The 23,312-nt window shown below is 31.9% G+C and overlaps 1 protein-coding gene across 1 annotated transcript; it reads left to right on the top strand.

Annotated features, from left to right (window-relative positions):
- The first annotated feature begins 112 nt into the window (after positions 1 to 112).
- On the top strand, positions 113 to 13,007 carry LOC132744340 (uncharacterized). The gene is made up of 7 exons (XM_060733025.1): positions 113 to 251; positions 7,367 to 7,456; positions 8,720 to 8,816; positions 9,177 to 9,247; positions 9,996 to 10,422; positions 12,096 to 12,308; positions 12,689 to 13,007. The coding sequence occupies exons 2-7, from the start codon at positions 7,376 to 7,378 to the stop codon at positions 12,913 to 12,915; spliced, it is 1,116 nt and encodes a 371-aa protein (XP_060589008.1). The 5' UTR covers positions 113 to 251; positions 7,367 to 7,375; the 3' UTR covers positions 12,916 to 13,007.
- Positions 13,008 to 23,312: the final 10,305 nt, after the last annotated feature.

Genomic DNA, 23,312 nt, shown 5'->3' on the forward strand with positions numbered 1-23,312 from the left:
ACGAGTCATAAAAGGCGTATTCGTTTGAACTAATACGCACCGTGTAGTTTTCTCTACTAGCTACTTTACTTTGAGTTAAAATTTATTTTCGTACCAACCTTTACATACAAATCGAGTGGACCCACTCGATACCGAAAGTTGTATAAGCAGTGATTTTCATTGAAATTGTGAACATTGTACAATTCTACGTCCTCGCGAGTGGATTGACAGAAAAAGAAGATTGATTGTTATCAACTGTTGTCTAAATAAAGGTAATGTTTAATTACATAGCAGAATCGCTTTAAAATATATGTTACTTATTTTTTTAATACATTTGTGTATCAATTATTACTAAAATAGTCAGGGGACTACCTCGGCTTAGTTTGAGTGTACGCCGAGTGCTGGTTTTTGGCCAAAGGATCGCCAGAGACTTATATATCAAATATAGCTATGATTTAGGGGATATTTAAGCTAATTGTACTACTATTGTCTTTATCTATAGTAATGAAAATAACATCAAGTACATATATTGAATGTAAGAGAAATAGCACGAAGTCTAACGTGTACACTGTTTTAAATAGTTCAAAAGTTATTTGCTTTTAGAAAAACAAAACATAGCCAGGTGTCTCTCTTGTAAAAAAGATGGGTTTTATTTCCTTTTGTAACAAGTTTAGTTTTTTCTTTGTTATTTTTCTTTTGTTTCACCATAACTTAACGTGAGATATAATCAAGGAAAATATGCTTTAAAATGATCTGTATGACTTTAATACAAACACAACAGCTTAAATGTTTAGTGTAACGAAAAGTTATCGTATTCACAGCTAAAATGTAGTATCGCACGATCATTTAGCTTCCTTAAAATATTTTTAATGCGTATTATGTCAATGTTGTAGACAATAAATATTGTCTTTAACATTTTTGTTCTCAACTCTAGTCTTTCAATTTCCATTCGAAATATTTAAGTTATTTCATTACGAAGTTAAATGCCTCACGCACAAAGAATTTAGACATAATGTGTCTTATATGGTTACATTGTTCTCGTTGTTAAATATGTATAGATGAGACTACGTATAATAAAAATTGCGGAAGCCCTGGAAGGACATTTGAAATTAATATTTAAAACTTAAAACTTATTATTAAATTCTGAACATTGACAATTTAATTCTTAATATTTAAAAATTAATTCTTAATACTTAAAGGAGGACCAGAAATAAAATATTGTTTAATGTACTAGTTCTATCTACGGTACTACGGAAGCCCTGGAGGGACATTTATTATTTAAAAATTATTACTTATTACCTATTATCTATAATTTATTATTATAATAAGTGATAAATAATAAGTTATAAATAATAAGAAATATATTATAATTGATAATTATGTTCAACATATTAATTAATAAATAATAAATAATAAGTAATAAATAATAATTTTTCTTCCATCGCTTCCGTAATATATGACCTTAAATAAATGATGTTCTTACGGTTCTCCTTCATCTTTTCCGGTAACTGTCTTGGTGTAAACAGAGATTTATTTTCCGGTAATTGTCTTGGTGTAAACAGAGATTTTTCCTGCCAAACATGGCGCAGTTCAATACTAAATATAAGTAATAATCTGTAAATAATAAGTGATAAGTTATAAAGAATAGGTAATAAGTAATAATTTTTAAATAATAAATGTCCCTCCAGGGCTTCCGTATCTATCAGGTTCTTCTGATTATGGTGTTAATGTTAATATGTAGGATATTGAAATTTGCCAAGAACTATACGCAATACCTAAGCAAAAATGTATCGATGCTTTCCAGGAGTTGGCTTACATTCTAAAGACAGGCCTACAGATGCCTAGTAATGCTATTAAAACATTTGAGTTGTATAAAGCATTACTGGATGCATATGAAGAACTAAATGTTGATGTTTCATACCCAACATTGTTTCAGTAACTAAAATTAGTTTAGACATTTCATCTTAATTAATTGACAAGTATTGTTTAATTTGATAATAATATATATGTCAGGTGAGTTGGAAGCTACTTGTCCTATTAAATCATTCCTTCCGCCTCTTTTAACCAAAAACAATTATTTGGTTGCTGTGATAACATCAGTGATAGTATAGTGTTCCAAACATCAGTCTTTTGATGCCTACCTCGCATTTTAAAATGTAGCTCATGTTTTTATTATATCCATATAACAACAGGTTTTCGTTTTCGTATCACGCCTGGTTTTCGTAAACAAGTGTCACATATACGTTTACGATATTAATGAATATGAAACAAATCCAGATGATTGAACATATAAGAAGACAATTATAAATATATATTTTTTAATGAATAAACATGGATGTTCATGGTTTTCCGAAGTATGTGTTTTTTATGTTTATCTGCTAGTTAAAATTTCTAGACCGACCTCGAGTTCGTGTGTTACTTATTGTTGGAACAGGTCATAAAGCAAACGAAAAAAAAAAACAACTTAAACACGAGACCTCTCTTGAAACATTCTGATTCTACATTGATGATTGCATGACAAATCTGAATTAGCGTAATCTAAGTAAACCGTATGTAGGGAATTAGAAGATAAACCTTATGAGCTCTTTGTAGGCAGTACTAAAAATTTGCCAAATGTTCTCCAGCAGGGGCAAATTTTAGAACTTTTAACCCCAAAAGAACAAGTTTCAACTTTGACCTACATATATGACCTATGATAAAGTTACAAGTTGTTCCAGCTAAAAAAAGACCTGCAATGTTTTTCTTTGATTTGACCTATTTTTTACCCTATATGACCCAGATTCAAACTCGACTGAAGACTATCCAGACAAATATTCTCACAAACTTTTAAGTTGTTCAAGATAGAATACAGCATCTAAAGTGTTCTTTATGTTTTTCTTTGATTTGAACTAGTGACCTAGTTTATGACCCCAGATAACCCAAATTGACATAGAAAATCAATAAGATAAACATTCTAAACAATTTTAATGAAAATGGGATACAAAATGTGACCTGTATTGTGTTGACAAGGAAATTGTTGAGAAACACACCGACAGACGACAAACAGCGGGAAATGGCAGTAGCTCACCTTTGAGCTGATCTAAAAAGGAATAAAATTAAATAATATTTTCTCTTAATTGAATTATACACAGAGCTCTTTTCATTTTTGAACAGTTTTCAATGCAAAAAGTTATACATATAAAATGTTGTTTTAAAATAAACTGGCAAACAAACTTTTGTAAACTACTGTTTGATCTACTAAGTCTGTGACAAGCTTTTAAACCATCTATATTTTGTTTATTTTGCGTTTATTGTAAAAAAAAATCTAACTCTTGTGAACTAAAATGGCTGAAATTAACAGTGACTAGCTAGCAAACCCAGTGAAACAACTTTTACTCTTTAATTACAGTGACTAATCAAAGTACAAAATCAAAGGTATCTACACTCATCAATGAATAATCGTAATCGCTTCAGGTTCAACTTCCAATTGATAACAATCTGGGGTAGCTACCTACAGCATACAACATAAAAATAAAAGGGTATTCATAACACGATTTATGTTTTCAGGTAAAGTTAAAAACATAGCAAGTTTTGCCATGTGGGTGAGAACTGAATGCTCAACTAGGCAAACTCAACAAAATGATTATTTTCAAATAATTAGAACACGAACTGTCACTAAAAATAAACGTATGCCACAAATGTGCTTTGAGCATTTGGCAGGTACAAAAAACTAACCTTTTACATTGATAAAAGTGTTTAAGAACCAAACATTATTATAATAACCAAAATCACATCTTAATATATAATTGTCAATTAATTTGTATGTTTATGATTATCACAGGGCTACATGATATGTCAGTTGCATACAATTTCACATAAAAACAGAAAAACGATTGTTACCACTACAAAATAAATTTCCGTTTACCAACCATTTTTAAATGAATGTAATTATTATTATGAACAATTATGATTTACCAAGGACCAAACAATTGCTATTTTGAACTAAAAATTCAAATACTTGATTTGGCCCAGTCAATACAAAATGTTGCTGCGATGAAGCTTCTAGGCAATTATAAAGGTTTCCATATTTTTATAGGAAGACTGTGTTCTGTACTTTTATTCTAGAAACCACATAGCCATCTTCAAACGGATCATATTCCATAGAATTCTATGGAAGTCCTGGAGGGACATTTTTAAATTAATATTTAAAACATATTATTTAAAATCTAATTCTTAATATTTAAAATTTAATTTTAATATTTAATACTTAAATCTTATCATTAAAAATGGACGCGGAAACCATTTATATTTGTAAATAGTGTACTGATATATTTTATAAATACTGGTATTCTTTTTTACGGTCAATAAAGCAAAAGTTGAATTTGGTTTGTGACGATGGGTGTTGGCAATAGTTCACTTCAAAGATCTGATTCATAGTGTCAAAACTATTCTACATAATTTGAAATGAATATAAGTTGAATGAATATTACTAACTTAAAAATAATATACTGATTTATAGTTAATAGGTAAAATATAAAAAGACATTCCATACAGCTAACTCACTCCATTCCATTGTGCTGCAAACGCCAAGTTGCAAACAATGAAATAAATGTTTACTTTTCACTGATTTGATTCTTCTGAAAAAAGAAAATGATTGTAATATACTGGACAACTTCTTATCCTTTTTGGATTTTGACGAGGTTTATTAGCATTATAATGCTTAACTTAAGCTGAAAAAAAAGAGAAAATTCCAAAGAAATTGTTTATATCATATTTTTACTACCTTTCTTCATAATTGAAGTTTTGATTATGCAAAAAAGGTAACGCATATTCGAAAAAGGTAACATCCTAAGCATACCTAAGAATCAATTAGTAGCTACGAATATGTTGATGATCTACGCCCAAATTAATGATTTCATTTTTGAATTTTATTTTTTTTTCGAAACCTTTCTTTTTATACGCCCGTGTGTATTGGCGTATCGGTAGGTACGCCACTGATAGAGCCGTATAAAAGTAGTTCTTTTATTAATAAAGTAGTTCTTTTTCAAATAAAGCGAGCATGTACAATTACTTTATGCAAAGATAACTAAAAATAAAAGGAATGCACAATAGCTTTTTTAACGGTAATATCGATTTTCAAATCAAAGAAGAGACTGAAGTGCTATTGATTCATTGTGATTTAAAATTCAACCGAATTGTTACTTATGTTTCACCCAGCAAATTATGTAACGTAAATATGCCTTTTTTGAATGCACGGTTTGAGTTCAAATGCGTAGTAATATAAACACGAAAGCCGATAGGCCTGAGTGATTAATTACAAAGCATTTGAACGAAAAAAACGTACATTATTTTACTACATGTATATTATTCCTCATTTGCATACGCCTTTCTATATTTGATATGACGTCATCCGGTCCATAAACCGCATACAGACCGGGGGCGGTCCATAATTCTTATATGGACTGGATGACGTCATATCAAATATAGAAAGGCGTATGCTAATGAGGTATAATATTTTATTTTGTTGTTAAATGACTCTTTTTACTGAATTTATTGTTTTGTTTCACATAAACTTATTACATGTTGATCAAAAGTTATGATTTGTCTTTAAATTGAAAATGATAATAATACAAAATCCGACTAGGGTTTGAGATATTTCACACACTGAACAAATAAATTATTATTTGAAAGCAAATTATAGTAAAATGACAGCAACAAAATGTATGAAAGGGTGAAAGGATTTAGATTCGGTATAATATAACAAAGTCGACAATTGTCGTTACTTTCCATCATTATCAATTAAGCGTCTATGTGATAAGAAGCCTGTGATCAATCAACACGTTGGTGACGACGTTACAACTATACGAGATATTAAAGATTCGGTATAATATAACAAATAAAACATGGCCTTTCGGGCAAAATGCAAGTTTACGGACTGGTTGGTCAGACCTCGGAAGGAATATGTCCCTCAGCTGCGCTTCGGGCCATATACCTTCCTCAGTCTGACCAAGCAGTCCGTAAACTTGCATATTGCCCTCAAGGCCATGTTTTATTTGTTAAATAATGGTTTAATAATGTAAAGTCTTTAAATGACGTTTAAAACATTGTCATTTATACATCTAAAGCTACGGTCTCACTTCATCCCGGCATAGCCCCGGTAGACGTCCGGGGTGATCCGGGAACGACCGGGGTACGACCGGAAACAACCGGGGTGGTCCGGGAAGTATAGCTTTGCCGGCTTCATCCTTAGCTCTGCCGGGAACGACCGGGGTTACACCGGGGAAGCACCGTAGCTCTTCCGGCACAAACCGGGGATGATCCGGGGTATGATATAGCCAGTAGAGCTACGGTAGAGCCCCGGTGAATGCTGGCAGAGCCCCGGTGAATGCCGGCAGAGCCCCGGAGGATGCCGGCAGAGCTCCGGAGGATGACGATTGAGCTACGGTTGATCCCGGTAGAGCCCCGGCAAAGCACGTTCATTTCATAAGAATCACGACAATTTTCGATGATTGAACTTGTTTGTGTTAAAACCCTTCCCATTTCCCTTCTATTCAGTCTTGCATAAGGATTTTTCAGAAAATCATCATGATATACTATTCTGGAACAATAGATATATTAAATAAAAAATATGTATCAATGTAATCATTTTCGCGCGTTTACAATCCACCGGGGTTCTACAGGGGCTCTGCCTGGATCGTCCTGGGCTCTGCCTGGATCGAACGGGGCTCTGCCTGGGTCAACCGGGGCTCTTCCGGCGTCATCCGGGAACGACCGGTATAGCACCGGCATGAACGTTAGCTTCACATGGGCTCTGCCTGGATGATCCGGAGCGCATCCTTGGTGGTTAGTTGGGAATAACCGTAGTGCTACCGGGGTTAGTGTGACCGCAACAATAATTTCACCCCGGATCGTCCCGGATCATCCCGTTAACTTACCGGAATGGTCCTGGGCTCTGCCGGGAGTAAGTGAGACCGCAGCTTAATATCTTTAGAAAATAAAAGCGGATGTGACTTTGGCTTGAGTACGATTATGTTATTAACCAATTTCAATATATCTTTTAGTTTAGACTGTACATACTTTTAATTAGATTAAAACTTGAATTTTTTGCAAATAATTTCTTTTCAGTACTAATGCAATGTGAAAGCAAATATAAAAAAATGTACTTTAACTAGAATATTATCGCGGCTTCTTACCATGCACAACATGTGTTCGCGCTGTAGCTCCTATAGAACTGTTTGCAAATGTATAATTTCATGATGACACGTATGATCTTTGGTTTCCAGCAGGTAACCATGGTCAGGGGAAACAGATCATTTGGAGAGTGTACAGAGTGTACACAAAGACGGCTGTTTACTGTATTTAACACCAATACTTTTTAGTATTAACACAGATATTTTATTTGTTTCAGAGATTTACCATGGGGAACGTAACATCGGATGCACCAAGAGATCAAAGGAAGGAACCGAGCGAAGAAGCAAACTGTTTGGCAGATTTACCGGTTGGCAAAATTTAAATATACACTCGTGATAGAAATATGTTGTTTACTTTACCTTAATAAGTATAATTTTATATACATAGTTACGTAGAAGCATTTTATATACTTTACCTTAAAAGTATATATACATACGTACACGACTACCAAATTTATTTCAGCCCTCTAATAAGATGCATAAAATTTAGTTCAGTATTAGTGACACTTTGATATATAATTCATTTAATATTTTCCTGTAACTTAATTATTATAATAATTGTGATGTAACAATTGTCTCAAGATTTAATATGTACACACATTGAAAAGATCATAAAGAATTGTTCAAAGGTAAGCTCTTCCCTGACTTATAACCGACACTCTTGACCTGTAAATGCAGACACTCTTCCGACAGAAACGTTCTGACGATGGCCGTTTGGCATCAAATAAATATTAGTATGATAATAAGAAGAAACCCCTAATATGTTGTAGTAGAGTTGTATTTTTGATATTTAGTTATGTGTATGTATATGTTTTAACCATGTGTTCTTTCCTAAAACAATAAGTTGTTTTAATTTTCCGACTTGACTGTTCTCTATCCAAAAGCATTTGAAATGAAACAACTACTGCTTCATAAAAGTCCAATGTGGCAAGGAGGTTAGAAAATATTGACCATTCATTTGTAGGATAAGACACATAGTGAAATCATTGGTCGATGTATATTTTGTAATTAACCCACGGAATTTTAGCGGGTTTAGCTTTTATTTGAAGTTGAAATCGGACGTATATCAACCATATAAAACTCAATGCTACAAACTTGTTACAAACTAAGGTTGTATGTAAAACATATTTATAATTTTATGGTGCCTTATAAGAATAGAATTTTAAACATACACATAAACTGTGTATGTAAAATCATATGTCGTATCAAATCAGAACATACCGTTTCGCTTGATCAATGAAGTATTAATTATTTGTTAGTGCTTATCTAATGAGAAGTCAGTTATTCTAGTGTTTAGTAACATATCGTAACACTTCAATGATGCCTAAATTAAAAAAAAAATTCGTAAACGTTTACATTCATTCTTTGTATCTTTTTCCTCCACACAAATACAGAATGCATGGAAAAACAATGCTAACATTTTTTCACAACTACACGTAGATCTAGTTATTTCATTTATTTTGATAATCATTTAATAAATAAAAATGCACGGCGTAGCGAAGCGACATTAATGAAATAATGAATGCCAACTTGTGGAATACAATAACTTTTTATTTCATTTTACTACACAGAGAACCTTCAGCGATCTTTACAATAATGTGATGAGTCTTGTAGAAGCAACAGTTGCACAGCAGGAATATGTGGAGCAGCTATATAAGATAGCAATAAGTAAAATAAGATCCTTTTTTCTGTATCTACAATTAATAAATGAATTTTCACATTTAATTGAGATTAAGGTGTAAAGTCATTAAATTAATCAAGATTTTAAATCAGTAAAGGTTTCTAAAGTTTCTTATAATCTGTAAAGTGAAGTAATTTTGTTTACGTTTTACATAAGCATCCCTATTTCTGACCATAAATTTAAGTTTATGATAAGAAAATTGGCATATAAAGTAAAGCTAATGGGCAACGTATTTTGAGCTTTTTTGACAATCGAAATCCCTTGGACATAAGTTTTTGTTATTTATATATCAAGGGTAGATTAATTTTCTGTAACAAAAGATAATAGACATTAATTATTGTATTTAGATGAAGCAATGGATGATGCTACAAAGTTTGATGTATTAACAAAGGGGCGGTCCATCTTAGAAAATCTACAAGTATGTATATGTATTCTTTGTATATTAAATAATGACAATATGTTAAGCACATTTGTAAATTCAATTTAAGTTTTGTAGGTGTGGTGTACTAGTTCTGTCACGGACTCTGTATTCTTTTATGTGAGAAAGCTATCCAGTATTGCTTACGAAACGTCAGTAGTTCTACTCGGGTGTCCGTTCATGTCTGTGATAATGCACGGAGGTCTTCCTCAACAAGTACAGCTGGAAAGCACCCAGTCCCCCGAAACAAAAAAAGAAAAGCACAACATGCTTAAATGTAGATCGTACGATTTCCATTTTATAGCATAACTAACTAGTTTTCAATGTATTTCAAATATTTCGCAGTTGTTGCATCATACTAGTACATAAGTAGTAGAAAAGCAACGTATTTGTCTGCATTTGAGTTTTAAAGAAATATCTGAATAAATACCACCATGTCAACAGAATTAACAAATAACAGTGCAGTGTCACCCTTAGAGTATTTTGACTGTTTGATAAATTTATAATTTATGCGTCTTTCTTATGCCAACCATTTACGAATAAAAAAGTTAATATGTAAACTATTCATTATATTTAATTCTTATTAACAATAAAGAATTCTTATTTACAACAAAGCAAATAAAACGCCCATTTTCTTTTTATTTAATCGTGATGCAAATGACTTTTCAAGCTCGACATTTATCACATTGATTTAATATTATTTTTATAAAAAAAATCAGAAACTAAGACAACTAATTCAATTATACAGGCTTCACGCTTCATACATACAACACCAGTGCAGGACTCCGTATCGAATCTTTATCATAACATTCAAGCGATTCTCCGCTCACATCAATTGAAACAATTTGAAATAGATTCTCCATTTTTACAAGAAACGAGCAAAAAAGATTGGAATAGACATCAAGTAATGCCGCAACATCAAACAATTGACAGTAGATTAGTAGATGTAGTAGCGAATGAAGTGCACAAAAAAGAAATGGAAAAACTAAGCAAAAATCTATCCAGAAGTCAGGAACAAATACAGGAACTGAAAAATGCAAATTTAAAAGTTTGTGCCGAAAACACAGAGGTGCGAAAAGAACTCAAACAAACATTATCGTACAATAAACATTTACAGTACGAAAATGAGAAATTATCTGGTGAAATAGAAAAACTCAAGCCGCCAACAATATCAGGTATATAAACACAAATGCTAAAACATATATGCTATTCAGAATAATATAATTAATTTATGTTCTCGCCCCTGAAACGGGATGGGGTGTACATTTACCCGTCCCCTCCCACTGCTAAACGCTGTCCATACGTAAACCGGTTTGTGTCTCGTGTAAATCCAAAAACCTACCTGCTAGAATCATTAAACTTTATAGAAATTTGTTGCAGAATGTGACCTTGGGTATTTTGACTCTTTTTATGGGATAAAGATTTGCCCTTGTCCGTCCCGATGTCCTGCTACCACGTTGTCTGTCCGTAGACTAACTATAGGTTGTATCGCTTATTACTTAAAACAGAAAACTGTCTTGGAATCTTCACGAGCATTTGAGCTTACGCCCCATTGTATTTTGACTGAATTTATTGGTAATCGGCAGAAATATGCCCCTGATGAAGAAAAAACTAGCAAACTTGTGTGGATTATACCTGTTGGAGCTATGAAACATTCTAAAAATATTTGTTATCATGTAAATTTACATACTGCAAGTTTATTGGAGATTAGTAAATTTATTGCCTCCGTCTTAACAGTAAGCATATCTTTACCTTTCCCATTTGTATCCCTAAAAATGTAACAATGTTTATTTGCACTAGAAATAATACAGGACTATTTTGAATAATCGATATACTATGCTCATCTTAGAGTAAAATATTTTTATCCCAGAAATAATTGAAATCTATGTAATTCTTTCTGAATATGTCTAATTTTAATAACAGAATGTACAAACTGTGTGTGGAAAGCTGCATATCCTATTACAAGTCAAGTAAAGTTGGTCCTTTCTAAAAAAAAAAACTGCCAGTTTTTTAATGACACTATATATTCTTATTGTGTCTGTCTGTAGTGTGTAGAGTTTGAAACTTAAGATATCTACTTTGTGTGTAGTCAAAACATGTTTATTCTATATATACAGAGACTGTGTAGGCAAATTTTGCAATATTTAAAAAAAATAAAAATTTTAGCATAGTATTCCTTTTGGGTTTTAAGTTTTTACTTAAAACTTTTTTTTCTTGATTCCAAATAACCCCAAAAAGTAATTTTTTATGTTTTATATAGAAAATTGAAAAATCTAAGAAAAAAATTATAGATTTATGTTTCATTTAGGGACCCCTTTCGAGAAAACCCAAAATATTATTGAATTTTTCCCCTTTTTCTTATTAAGGGTTGACCGTTTTGTTTTTGTCACAATTTTCCCGCGTCTGCCTGGGGTCCTTTTTTTGGCTTTTTTCCTACAAATTGATATTCCTACAAAACCTTTCCTGAAGGAAGTTGGGTTGAAATTTTTCCCTTTTTATTTTAGAAAACATTAATTGGTGTCCCTTGTTTATAATTCGTTACCAAAACTTATTTACACTTTTCCCCCTGACAGGCTTTTTTTTCCGGTTTTCAGTGTTTTGTGAATCAGTCATGCATTCATACATTCATAAATTGGATCATCGTGGCCAAATGCTTAATATCCTTAATTTAGACCTACTATAAGTTGATGTCCAGAACAGGAAGCAATCCTTTTCTTAAGTAAAATAAAAGGAATGCATACTTTTGCAATGCCAATGACCGTACTACATTATATGTCTTGAAATTTTAGTTACAATATTTTTAACGTTACAAATTATTGACTGTTTTCTTAAAATACAAACTCTGTAGGTACGGTTCAGCTTTATCATTCACACAGCGGAAATACCATAAAAGATATCGAAGAAGAATTAAAGACAATGCTGAAAAATCATTTGAAAGATGTTAAATTTGTCAAATGCAACAGGATAACAGACATCGATCAGTCACAGATGCTTATTGTCCTCAGTATCATTGCTTCAAGAGTAGGGACAGACGCTGCAAATGCAATTAAAGATGTACCACGTGTGTATATTTTTATCATACAATACAAACTTTTGTATTGATAAAGTTCATAAACTTCATATGCATCACCTAAATCACGTTCTTGTGTTTGTTCAAGCTAAAATTCAAAATAATTCTTTGGAAGCAGCATTAAATTTATAGTATGCAATGTGTTTGTTCTGTAGCAAGAAATTTATCTTTATTATGCATATACATGCGTACTGGTATATCAAAGATTGCACATTACAGTGTATTTAATGCTTGTTTAGTATGTAAATGACCAAACAATGGTCATCTTTTCTTTTCATTGTGTATTGTAATCCGATGTTTTTTCTTTAAAACAAGTTCAAATTGAATAATCTTATTTTAATATTGTATCACATATTACTGTTGTTTTGCAGGACCTGAAAACACGGCACTTTTGCTATTTCATATCAAAGAAATTCATGCACTGACGAAACAAGCAAGTACTGCTGTGCTCACAGATCGATCATTTAAGGACCTTGGTGGGATATTCGATTTGGCCTTTGTAAATGGAAAAGGTTTATACCAGTGTGAAATGAACGAAACTGCAATGAAAAGCGTTTGTGATTTCATTAAGAAAGGCATATCAGGGACAGGTGTATAGATTCACAAAGCAATCTGAAAAACAATATGCAGAACTTCTTTTACCATTATAGACAACACAATATTAAGTCACTTTATCAAGTTTTTTAACAGGAAATATTCTCCTGTAAAAGACAAAGGAAATAACTTATAATAAAATTTTTATTATGGCATACGTTTTACCAACAAATTAGTGTATAAATTTACTTCATGTATAATATATGATATATGTCATTATTATTCATTTTACATAACGAATATTCAAGTATAAAAACCTCATTTAGTTATAAATTATTTTGAAAATTATGAATACGTTAAAATCAAATAATTTGTTACATTGTAGAATGATGTGTATTCTCTGCACTTTTATTTATAGCATGGCTATAGCATTCATTAACAATTACTGATTCTTATAGAATTAGCCGCTTTATATGTGTTTGAAATAAATACTTATCAAAGCAATCGTCAATCAAGATGTTTAAAAGAAGTCAAACTATCAGTTTCCTTGTAAAGAGACATACCCACTATGTAAGTTTTTTTTTCTCAATTGCTTTTGGATGCGAAACTATTTATTTCAAAATTATCTTCCAAATAGCAAGTTGTAGGAAATCGATTTGCATTGAGAACAGTACAGTTGTGCTAAAAGAAACAAAGACAGACAGAAGAGACAGTCTCCCTAGCCATTTCGAATCTAACTTCAACCAAGATATTAATGGATACTTAGTAAGGTAACACTTTTAAGCTGTGTTGTATGAACCTAGGGAACACACAAACAAAGATGATGAAGAATGCTAATCGTGCTAATAGGGAGTAAGACACTTGGAGAGGACTGTACTTAACGAATTGTGAACTCTCATTGAAAAATCTGATCACGGGGATCTTAGGTTGACAGTAAGTGACAGTACATCACAAGTAGGCGTTACCTATGGTAGCATCCATTTAATCTGGAGAAACCAGTTAAAGTCAACAAATGTTCATGCGAGCTGGGTGCGAGTTCTCGAAAAGCGCGGACTTGCAACGTTAGCAATCAAGTCGAAACGTTACGAGTACCGTGCGCCAGTACTATTTCAGTTTCCAATTAACTGGTTTAAATGTAACAGATACATAGAAAAATGCCGTTTTCTATTTAAATATGTATATTTGATCTTATTATCTGTACAAATAAAATTAATGTAACTAAAGTCCATTTATCTTTGATTCAACCTTGTACAACTACTTTATATCAGTTTGAGTGTGATAAAATGTGCAATGTGACTGTAATTAAATTGATAGTGTAATAAGAATATAAATCGTCAGATAAAGTGGTAAGATTTAATTAGCGGACAATGATCTGATATGTCGGGCAAGCCAACATCAGCAATAAGATATGCACAAAGTATCACAAAACTATTACAGAAATGAACCAAAATCAAGCAACAGTTCAGAGACCTAAATCAGAGCCACGTACCAATCCGTTTAAAATGTTGTATACTATGGTGGCAGATTTGTGCCATTCCCTTTTCGTCCTGCGACCCTGCCACGCGAAAAGTCGAGAGTTAAAAACGTGAAGTTAAAATGGCGGAGACGCAGAGCGAAAACACGTTTATTAGCGAGGGTGCGGGGCGAAGTTTAATAAATAAAACTTCGTCCCGCGGGGGCGCGGAGCGAGATTTAAGAAATTAAACGGCTGGGTCGCGGGACGAAAACACGCTAATTAGCGGGGGCGCGGGCGAAGATTAATCATTAAAACTTCGCCGTGCGACCCCGTTAATAAGCGTGTTTTCGTCCCGCGACACGCCAAGGAAAATTCGATAAGTAACAAGTTAAAATGGTAGGGGCGCGGAGCGAAAACACGCTTATAAACTGGGGCGTGTTTTCGCTTTTCGCCTCGTCCTTTTTTTTAAAATCTCGCTCTGCGCCCCTGCTGGGCGAAGTTTTATTTCATAAACCTCTCCCCGCTCCCTCGCTAATTAGCATGTTCTCGCTCCGCGCCCCCGCCATTTAAACATGTTAATTTTCGACTTTTCGCTTGGCTGAGTCGCGGGGCGACATAAATCAGCTACCATAGTATACATTAAATTATTATGAAGTTTCTTTTCATAAATCGAACAAGTTTCGTGTTATTTATATGATTTTCTTTATTTCGTCACATATTTTGGATTTTTACGTAATTTCTTAAAATTGTATATGTAGTAAATAGAATATTATACTTGTGTATACTCGTTGAATAAAACAATATTATGCTCACCAGAGGCTCGCATAATATGATTTTATTCAACTCGTTCAATAAATTTAGTATTAAACATACAATTATTAAAAAAATCGTCTATTTATACTTCTACTATGGTTACCTGCTTATCTTATGAGCCAAATAATGTCACATTATTTTAAATTAGGAGAACGACAAAGCAACATCAAAACAATCAATTACTTATTATTAATAATGAAAAGAAAATTATTTTCAAAAAAATAAAATGTTCCTTTTGACATGTCCTTGAACATTAAGTCCCAGCACAACTCCTTCTATATGTCTCATATGATTTCAACCAAATTTTCTCAGAATAAATGCACTAAAGTTAATGGTTGTCAGTATTCTATACGATGATTTCAGAATAGTGATCATTTATGTTTTTACATAATAATGAAGTATTTATTTAGAGCTTTTCAAAACAAACTTATTTTGATATTTGGTAGAAAAGGAAAAATCACGTAAGTGGAAATGCCTGTTCTAAAAGTTTTGCAATCTTTATTTCTAACACTGAATAAGCAAACATTAAGTGCTATCTTTCACAAATAAATTACAATGATTTAGACAATTTTAAATAAGTAAAACACACATTCAAGTAAACTACCGCATTTTGATCTCTCTCGATTGATCACAATTAATATACATGCACATGTAATTGATCCTTAATCGGCTGAAACAATTGTAATTCACCAGTGTAGAGCAATACTAGCCTGTACATCCATGAAGTCTAATCAGACTCCGTATTATTTGACACCCTAACTTTAAATTTTAACACGATATCCCTAAAATTGACAATTGACACTTCCTCCCAAAGCTGGAAACTGGACAAGTTTATTCGAGAAATTCAGCAACTATGTTAAAAGAAAGGACAAGCAAGGGCAAAACATTTTCATTTTTCAATTTAAAATATTTATGTTTTGAATTTTATTTTGCCTTTAACACAACATTGGTTTATAAAGCAGCTGTAGACGTATACAGTAATTTTGTTTAAAGAAAATTATGACTTAATATTCAGTAGTTAACTATTTACATATCAACATCACAATTCGTGAAATAGCTTATACATCCCATAACTGGAATAAACAGAAAAGACAAAACACCGCTTAATGATTTAATCTGATTATTTGGGAAAATCATTTCGTAATTATATCAATTTCAAAACACAAATACACTTGACAATATCATAATATGTACTACATTTGATATTATGTTTTAAAACCAGTAAAAAAATAAAATCAGCTAATTTGTCGCTTCAAGTATTGACAATTGAACTGATGACTATATATGAATCCGTAAAGAATTTTTCAACAAGTAATTATATCAGAATGAGTAACTTGTACGATACATAAAATGCAAATGCCTTAAATTATTTCTTTGTTGAAGTATCTAAATATTTTTCTCTATTTTTAATTCTTTGGCTTTAATCTTAGATATAAATGAAATAATGCAAAGGGGCGGTTCATCTTAGATAATCTTCAAGTTTGTATATCTGTTCTTTGTATATTTATTAAGTAATGACAATAGGTTAAGCACATTTGTAAATTCAATTTAGGTTTGTAACATTTTCAATTTTGCCGTGTTGGGCTTTCTTTAGGGAGTCTGTATTTATCTATATTATTTGTAGGTAAGGTGTACTAGTTCTGCTACGGACTATGTATTCTTTCATGTTAGCAGGGCTGGGAATCAAAACTGCGTCGTATCCTACAAAATGTAAACAAACGCCGCCATCTTGGAACGAAAAACGTATGTTTTTGTTTATAACTTTTTTTGTTGGAAATTACTGAAAACCAGATATATGTATTAACACGACGCAGTTGAAAATAAAATATGATACGACTCAGTGGTATTTTTGGTTGTATTTTTTGTCTTTTCAACAGGGATAATTTTGGCAATATATTTCTATTTTATGGAATAATCACTTGCCCTAGATAACAAAACCCCAGATCATTTGCGGTGTATAGCAATGTTATGTTGCTTTTGATTATTTAGAATACATTGTGTCATGTTTTATATAACATTTAATTTGAAAGTTTACATTGCGGAAGCTACTTTTCAGTTAAACATGAACATGTAACCTAATTGATCATAATATCTGAAATGATTTCTTATATTTTCCCGTATGTTCAATATTATCCCTAATTTTTTTTTGCAAAAAATGTAGAAATCTATTAACTTGAATTCATTTTGGCTAGCTACGCTCCAAGTTAACTGTGGTTCTGCATGTTCTGGGTATATGACTGCTTTTTGTGTTCAAACTTTCACTCTACACATTAGCTTTACTAGGGGCGAGGACCTCAGGCGCGCATTTGTGCATTATTTTAGGCAAAATGTTGCACCTGCAGAGAACCATCGACATTTTGAAACTAGCTTTATAGGTTTTCCACACGAAAGAATAAAAAGTCCCTGGTGGTTTTCGAATTCATAGCAGTTCAGTTCAAGTGATTTGAATTCAGTAAACATAAACAGTTCGGCCTCGGTCGGACACACCTGTCTAATTTGTTTTTTCAACAAAATTTGTTAAAGTCAGCTGTACAAATAAGCAGTTTTTTTATTAACTTCTGGCGTGAAGTTTTAAGATTATAATTATTTGAATTAATCATAAAGAGAGTAACATTTAAATTTCTTATTTCGATATGACTAGCAGAGAAATTTTCAATGTAAACAGGGGGTAATCCTCTGTGAAGTCATTTTCTGAAAACTTTTGTTTAAGTTTTCAGGCAATTCATTATCAAATAAAAAACAAATAAAAATCACACTTTAGTATGAAGGTATGTTAAGATGCCATGTCTCTAGTCTGTTGAAAATTCGATGCGATAATCTGACCTACATTTTCTGTTCAATATTGTTAAAAAATTTTCAATTATGTTGAAAAATGGTGTCTGCCTATATCTGTATCAAATTTATCGGTGCACAGCGTAAAATACCCTTGCAAAACGGACACATTTTTTTTTACAAAAATAATTTGTAGTTGTATCATATGTAACTCGATTTGAAAATTTAAAGTTTTTTAATGGAGAAGAATGATACTTAAATGCAAATATAGAAAATACATTCCGTAGACCTTTCCTCATCGGCGATAAAGAAATGCAATACGACAAAATCAGCGGTAAAGTTCCGCGGCGCTGAACATAAAATGACTAAACGGAACGCATAACCTACTTGCAAAAATATATTGTAATATAATTTTAAAAAATTCAATGTTCAGTTTCAAAATAATAAAGCTCATGTTTCTCACCGATTATTAAGAAAATGAATACAATAAAATCGCCACGTAAAAGACATAAGTAATAACGGAATTGACGGAAAATTGTTGCTATTACAAGTAACAAAGGTAGGCATGCAATTTGCGCATAGCTCTCTTCCGATAGCACTGAGAACCTTTTCAAATTTGTAATTCTTTCTCTTTTTTAGAAAAAAAAAAAAGTCATTCCTGATTAATACATGATCCAGGAGAGGTTAAACTGGAATATTTGAATTTTGTATATCAAAAATAGTAATCACTCCCATTTCGAACTCATGGAACAGTTTTAGAAGCATGCTTAGGCAACACTGAAACACGTTGTCATATTGGGTGTGCGATCACGTGTTTCAATGTATATTGCATTTGATACAGCTTTTCGGAATTTGTAGATGCTTATGATAGGTTACTAAAAATGCGACCCTAAAATGTAGCCTTAATAGAATTGTATTACATTTCCATTTTTATGGAACCAATGAGTGACCTCTGCTTTTGACGGGCAGCACCAAATACCCAAATATACCCAAATACACCCAAATATACCCAAATATTGCCTAAATATACCCAAATATTGCCCAATTATACTAAAAATAAATGTTTTATACTAAAAAAGTGTTGTTTTAATCATGCATACAATATACTCTTTCACTAAGATATAATCAAACATACCCAAATATACATTTTCCTATCATTGCCATTAAAGCTATTATTTTTTTAAATAACATGGACACTTGTATAATTATGATATTAAATTTCAACAAAATTACATCTTAAAAAATGTAAGTGTAGACAAAAAATATTCATATCTTGATTTTCAAATTGCAAGTACATTCATTAAAGAACTTATATAGTAGATAAGCAAATGCCACAAGTTTATTTTCTTACAACATCTTAACTGCCCATTTCAACGGAATGAATGAAAGTTATATAGCAGGCTAAGTCATATTATTTTATAAATATTTATTTTCTTTCTCATTATAATCTCATTATAATCTATATTTATAAAAACAAAAATAAATATTGCTATATTTTGGGTATATTTGGGTGTATTTGAGTAGTTCGTTGCCGCCGCTTTTGACTTAAGTTGTAAACAAGAAATGTTGTTGGACGTTATTAGCAAACCTAGCACATAATTTAAATAGTTTAACCAATATGCAGCCTGCAATGAAAATACAACTGCGTCGTATCATATTTTTATTTTCAACTGCGTCGTATCATTTCGTAAAAATCATTATTTTCTTGGAAAATAAACATCTCTTTTTGATGAAAGTTTAGTAAATGACGCAAAATTATTTTGAAGTTGATGGTGAACTCTGAAAATGAGTATATAATTGAATTGAAGGAAAAAACGATACATAAAAGCAATATGAACTGCGTCGTATCCACACAATTTCATAAAAATTTTGCTCCGCTTCGAGTTGCAAGTTCGCTATAACTTTTGTTTAACAAAATAGTTGTGCAAGCAACATATATACCGAACGAAGCGGTATATAGTGTAGCGTGTTAATCATATATCTTTGGTTTTTTAGGCATTTCCAACAAAAAGAAGTTTATAAACTAAAACATTATTTTTCGTTCAAAAATGGCCGGCTTTTGTTTAACAATTTGTAGGATAACGCAACTTTTGATTCCTAGCCCTGGGTTGGGGAAGCTACCCAGTAACAGCCTTTCGAAATGTCATAGTTCACTCGGGTGGTCCGTTATGCTTTGTAATAATGCCCCGAGGAGGTCATTCCTCAACAAGACTGCTGAAAAAACAACCCCGACCCCCTCGCCCAAAACCAAAAAAAAAAATGAAAAGGAAACATCGGTTTAAAATGCATATCATTTGATTTTCCCATTTATTTTAGCATAACTAACTAGTTTTTAATGTAATTCAAATATTTCGCAGTTTTTGCATTATACTAGTACGTAAGTAGTAAAAAGCAACGTATTTGTCTGCGTTTAAGTTTTAAAGAATTATCTGAATAAATACCACATGTCAACAGAATTAACAAATAATAGTGCAGTGTCACCCTGAGAGTATTTTGACTGTTTTATAAATTTATAATATATATGCGTATCGCTTATGCCAACCATTTAGAATAAAAAAGTTAATATGTAAACTATTCATTATATTTAATTATTATTAACAATAAAGAATTCTTATTAACAACAAAGCAAATAAAACGCCCATTTCCTTTTTATTTAATCGTGATGCAAATGACTTTTTAAGCTTGACATTTATTACATTGATTTAATATTATTTTTATAAAATAAATCAGAAACTAAGACAACTAATTCAATTATACAGGCTTCACGCTTCATACATACAACACCAGTGCAGGACTCCGTATCGAATCTTTATCATAACATTCAAGCGATTCTCCGCTCACATCAATTGAAACAATTTGAAATAGATTCTCCATTTTTACAAGAAACGAGCAAAAAAGATTGGAATAGACATCAAGTAATGCCGCAACATCAAACAATTGACAGTAGATTAGTAGATGTAGTAGCGAATGAAGTGCACAAAAAAGAAATGGAAAAACTAAGCAAAAATCTATCCAGAAGTCAGGAACAAATACAGGAACTGAAAAATGCAAATTTAAAAGTTTGTGCCGAAGTCACAGTGGTGCGAAAAGAACTCAAACAAACATTATCGTACAATAAACATTTACAGTACGAAAATGAGAAAATATCTGGTGAAATAGAAAAACTCAAGCCGCCAACAATATCAGGTATATAAACACAAATGCTAAAACATATATGCTATTCAGAATAATATAATTAATTTATGTTCTCGCCCCTGAAACGGGATGGGGTGTACATTTACCCGTCCCCTCCCACTGCTAAACGCTGTCCATACGTAAACCGGTTTGTGTCATGTGTAAATCCAAAAACCTAATTGCTAGAGTCATTAAACTTAATAGAAATAGTTGCAGAATGTTTACTTAGGTATTTTGACTCTTTTTATGGGATAAAGATTTGCCCTTGTCCGTCTCGATGTCCTGCTACCACGTTGTCTGTCCCTAGACTAAATATAGGTTGTATCGCTTATTACTTTAAAGTACAATTGCTAGAACAGTAAAACTGTCTTGGAATCTTAATCAGCATTTGACCTTACGCCCCATTGTATTTCGACTGAATTTATTGGTAATCTGCAAAAATATGCCCCTGATGAAGAAAAAACTAGCAAACTTGTGTGGATTATAACTGCTGGAGCTATGAAACATTCTAAAAATATTTGTTATCATGTAAATTTACGTACTACAAGATTATTGGAGATTAGAAAAGTTATTGCCTCTGTCTTAACAGTAAGCATATTTTTACCTTTCCATTTGTATCCCTAAAAATTTAACAATTTTATTTGCACTAGAAATAATACAGGACTATTTTGAATAATAGATATATTATGCTCATCTTAGAGTTAAATATTTTTATCCCAGAAATTAATTGAAATCTATGTAATTCTTTCTGAATATGTCTAATTTTAATAAAAGAATGTACAAACTGTGTGTGGCAAGCTGCATATCCTATTACAGGTCAAGTAAAGTTGACCCTTTCTTAAAAAACTGCCAGTTTTTTATTGACATTATATATTCTTACTGTATCTACCTATAGTGTGTAGAGTTTAAAACATAAGAAATCTACTTTGTGTGTAGTCAAAACATGTTTATTCTATATATAAAAAGAGACTGTGTAGCAATTATCAATATTTAAAAATATAAAATTTGAGCATAGTATATCTTTAAAGATTTCAAGTTTCAGCTTAAACTTTTTATCATCTGATTCCAAGTACAAAATGTAATTGTATGTTTTATACTAGAACTTCGAAAATCTAAGATAAAATTATAGATATATGTATTCAGTTCTAGCACATTTCGAGATACAAAATATTATTGAATTTCCACTTGTTTCATTCATTAGCTTGACAGTTATTGCTATTGTACACAATCCAGCGTCTGCGTCGGTGTCACACTTTGTTTAAGCTTTTGAACACAAGTTGATATCTCCAAAACTACTGAAGAGAAGTGGTTGAAACTTCACATACTTATTTGAGAAGCATAAACTTCAAATGCATCACCTAAATCACGTTCTGGAGTTTGTTCCAGCTAAAATTCAAAAGAATTCTTTGGAAGCAGCATTATATTTATAGTATGCAATGTGTTTGTTCTGTAGCAAGAAATTTATTTTTATTATGCATATACATACGTACTGGTATATCAAAGATTGCACATTACAGTGTATTTAATGCTTGTTTAGTATGTAAATGACCAAACAATGGTCATCTTTTCTTTTCATTGTTTTGTAATCCGATGTTTTTTCTTTAAAACAAGTTCAAATTGAATAATCTTATTTTAATATTGTATCACATATTACTGTTGTTTTGCAGGACCTGAAAACACGGCACTTTTGCTATTTCATATCAAAGAAATTCATGCACTGACGAAACAAGCAAGTACTGCTGTGCTCACAGATCGATCATTTAAGGACCTTGGCGGGATATTTGATTTGGCCTTGTAAATGGAAAAGGCTTATACCAGTGTGAAATGAACGAAAATGCAACGAAAAGCGTTTGTGATTTCATTAAGAAAGGTATATCAGGGACAGGTGTATAAATTAACGACGCAGTCTGGAAAAGAACTTTTTGTACAATTATATAAAACTGAATTTGATAATTAAATCCTTATGTCAATGTTTTACCGCTGAAAACCAATAAGTTCGGGCCCCTGACAGGAAATAAAGATAGATGGCTGTTTGGACAAAAGAACGTTGAATTTAAGTGCGCGCGAAACATATTATTTTTGGTTTTGTTTTTAAAAAGCCTTTTGTTGTCATTTGATCAGGTTTTCCAAGTAGAGATAGACAGAGAACATTTGAATACCTCTTTACCTAGTATGACATATGCTTTTATACTTATTAATTGATGTAAAAAGCTTAATTTATGTATATAATACAGTCTATAAAGCCG

The sequence above is a fragment of the Ruditapes philippinarum genome, unplaced genomic scaffold (genome assembly GCF_026571515.1).
Source record: "Ruditapes philippinarum isolate M1 unplaced genomic scaffold, ASM2657151v2 ctg536_1_1_1_1, whole genome shotgun sequence".
Lineage (NCBI taxonomy): Eukaryota > Metazoa > Mollusca > Bivalvia > Venerida > Veneridae > Ruditapes > Ruditapes philippinarum.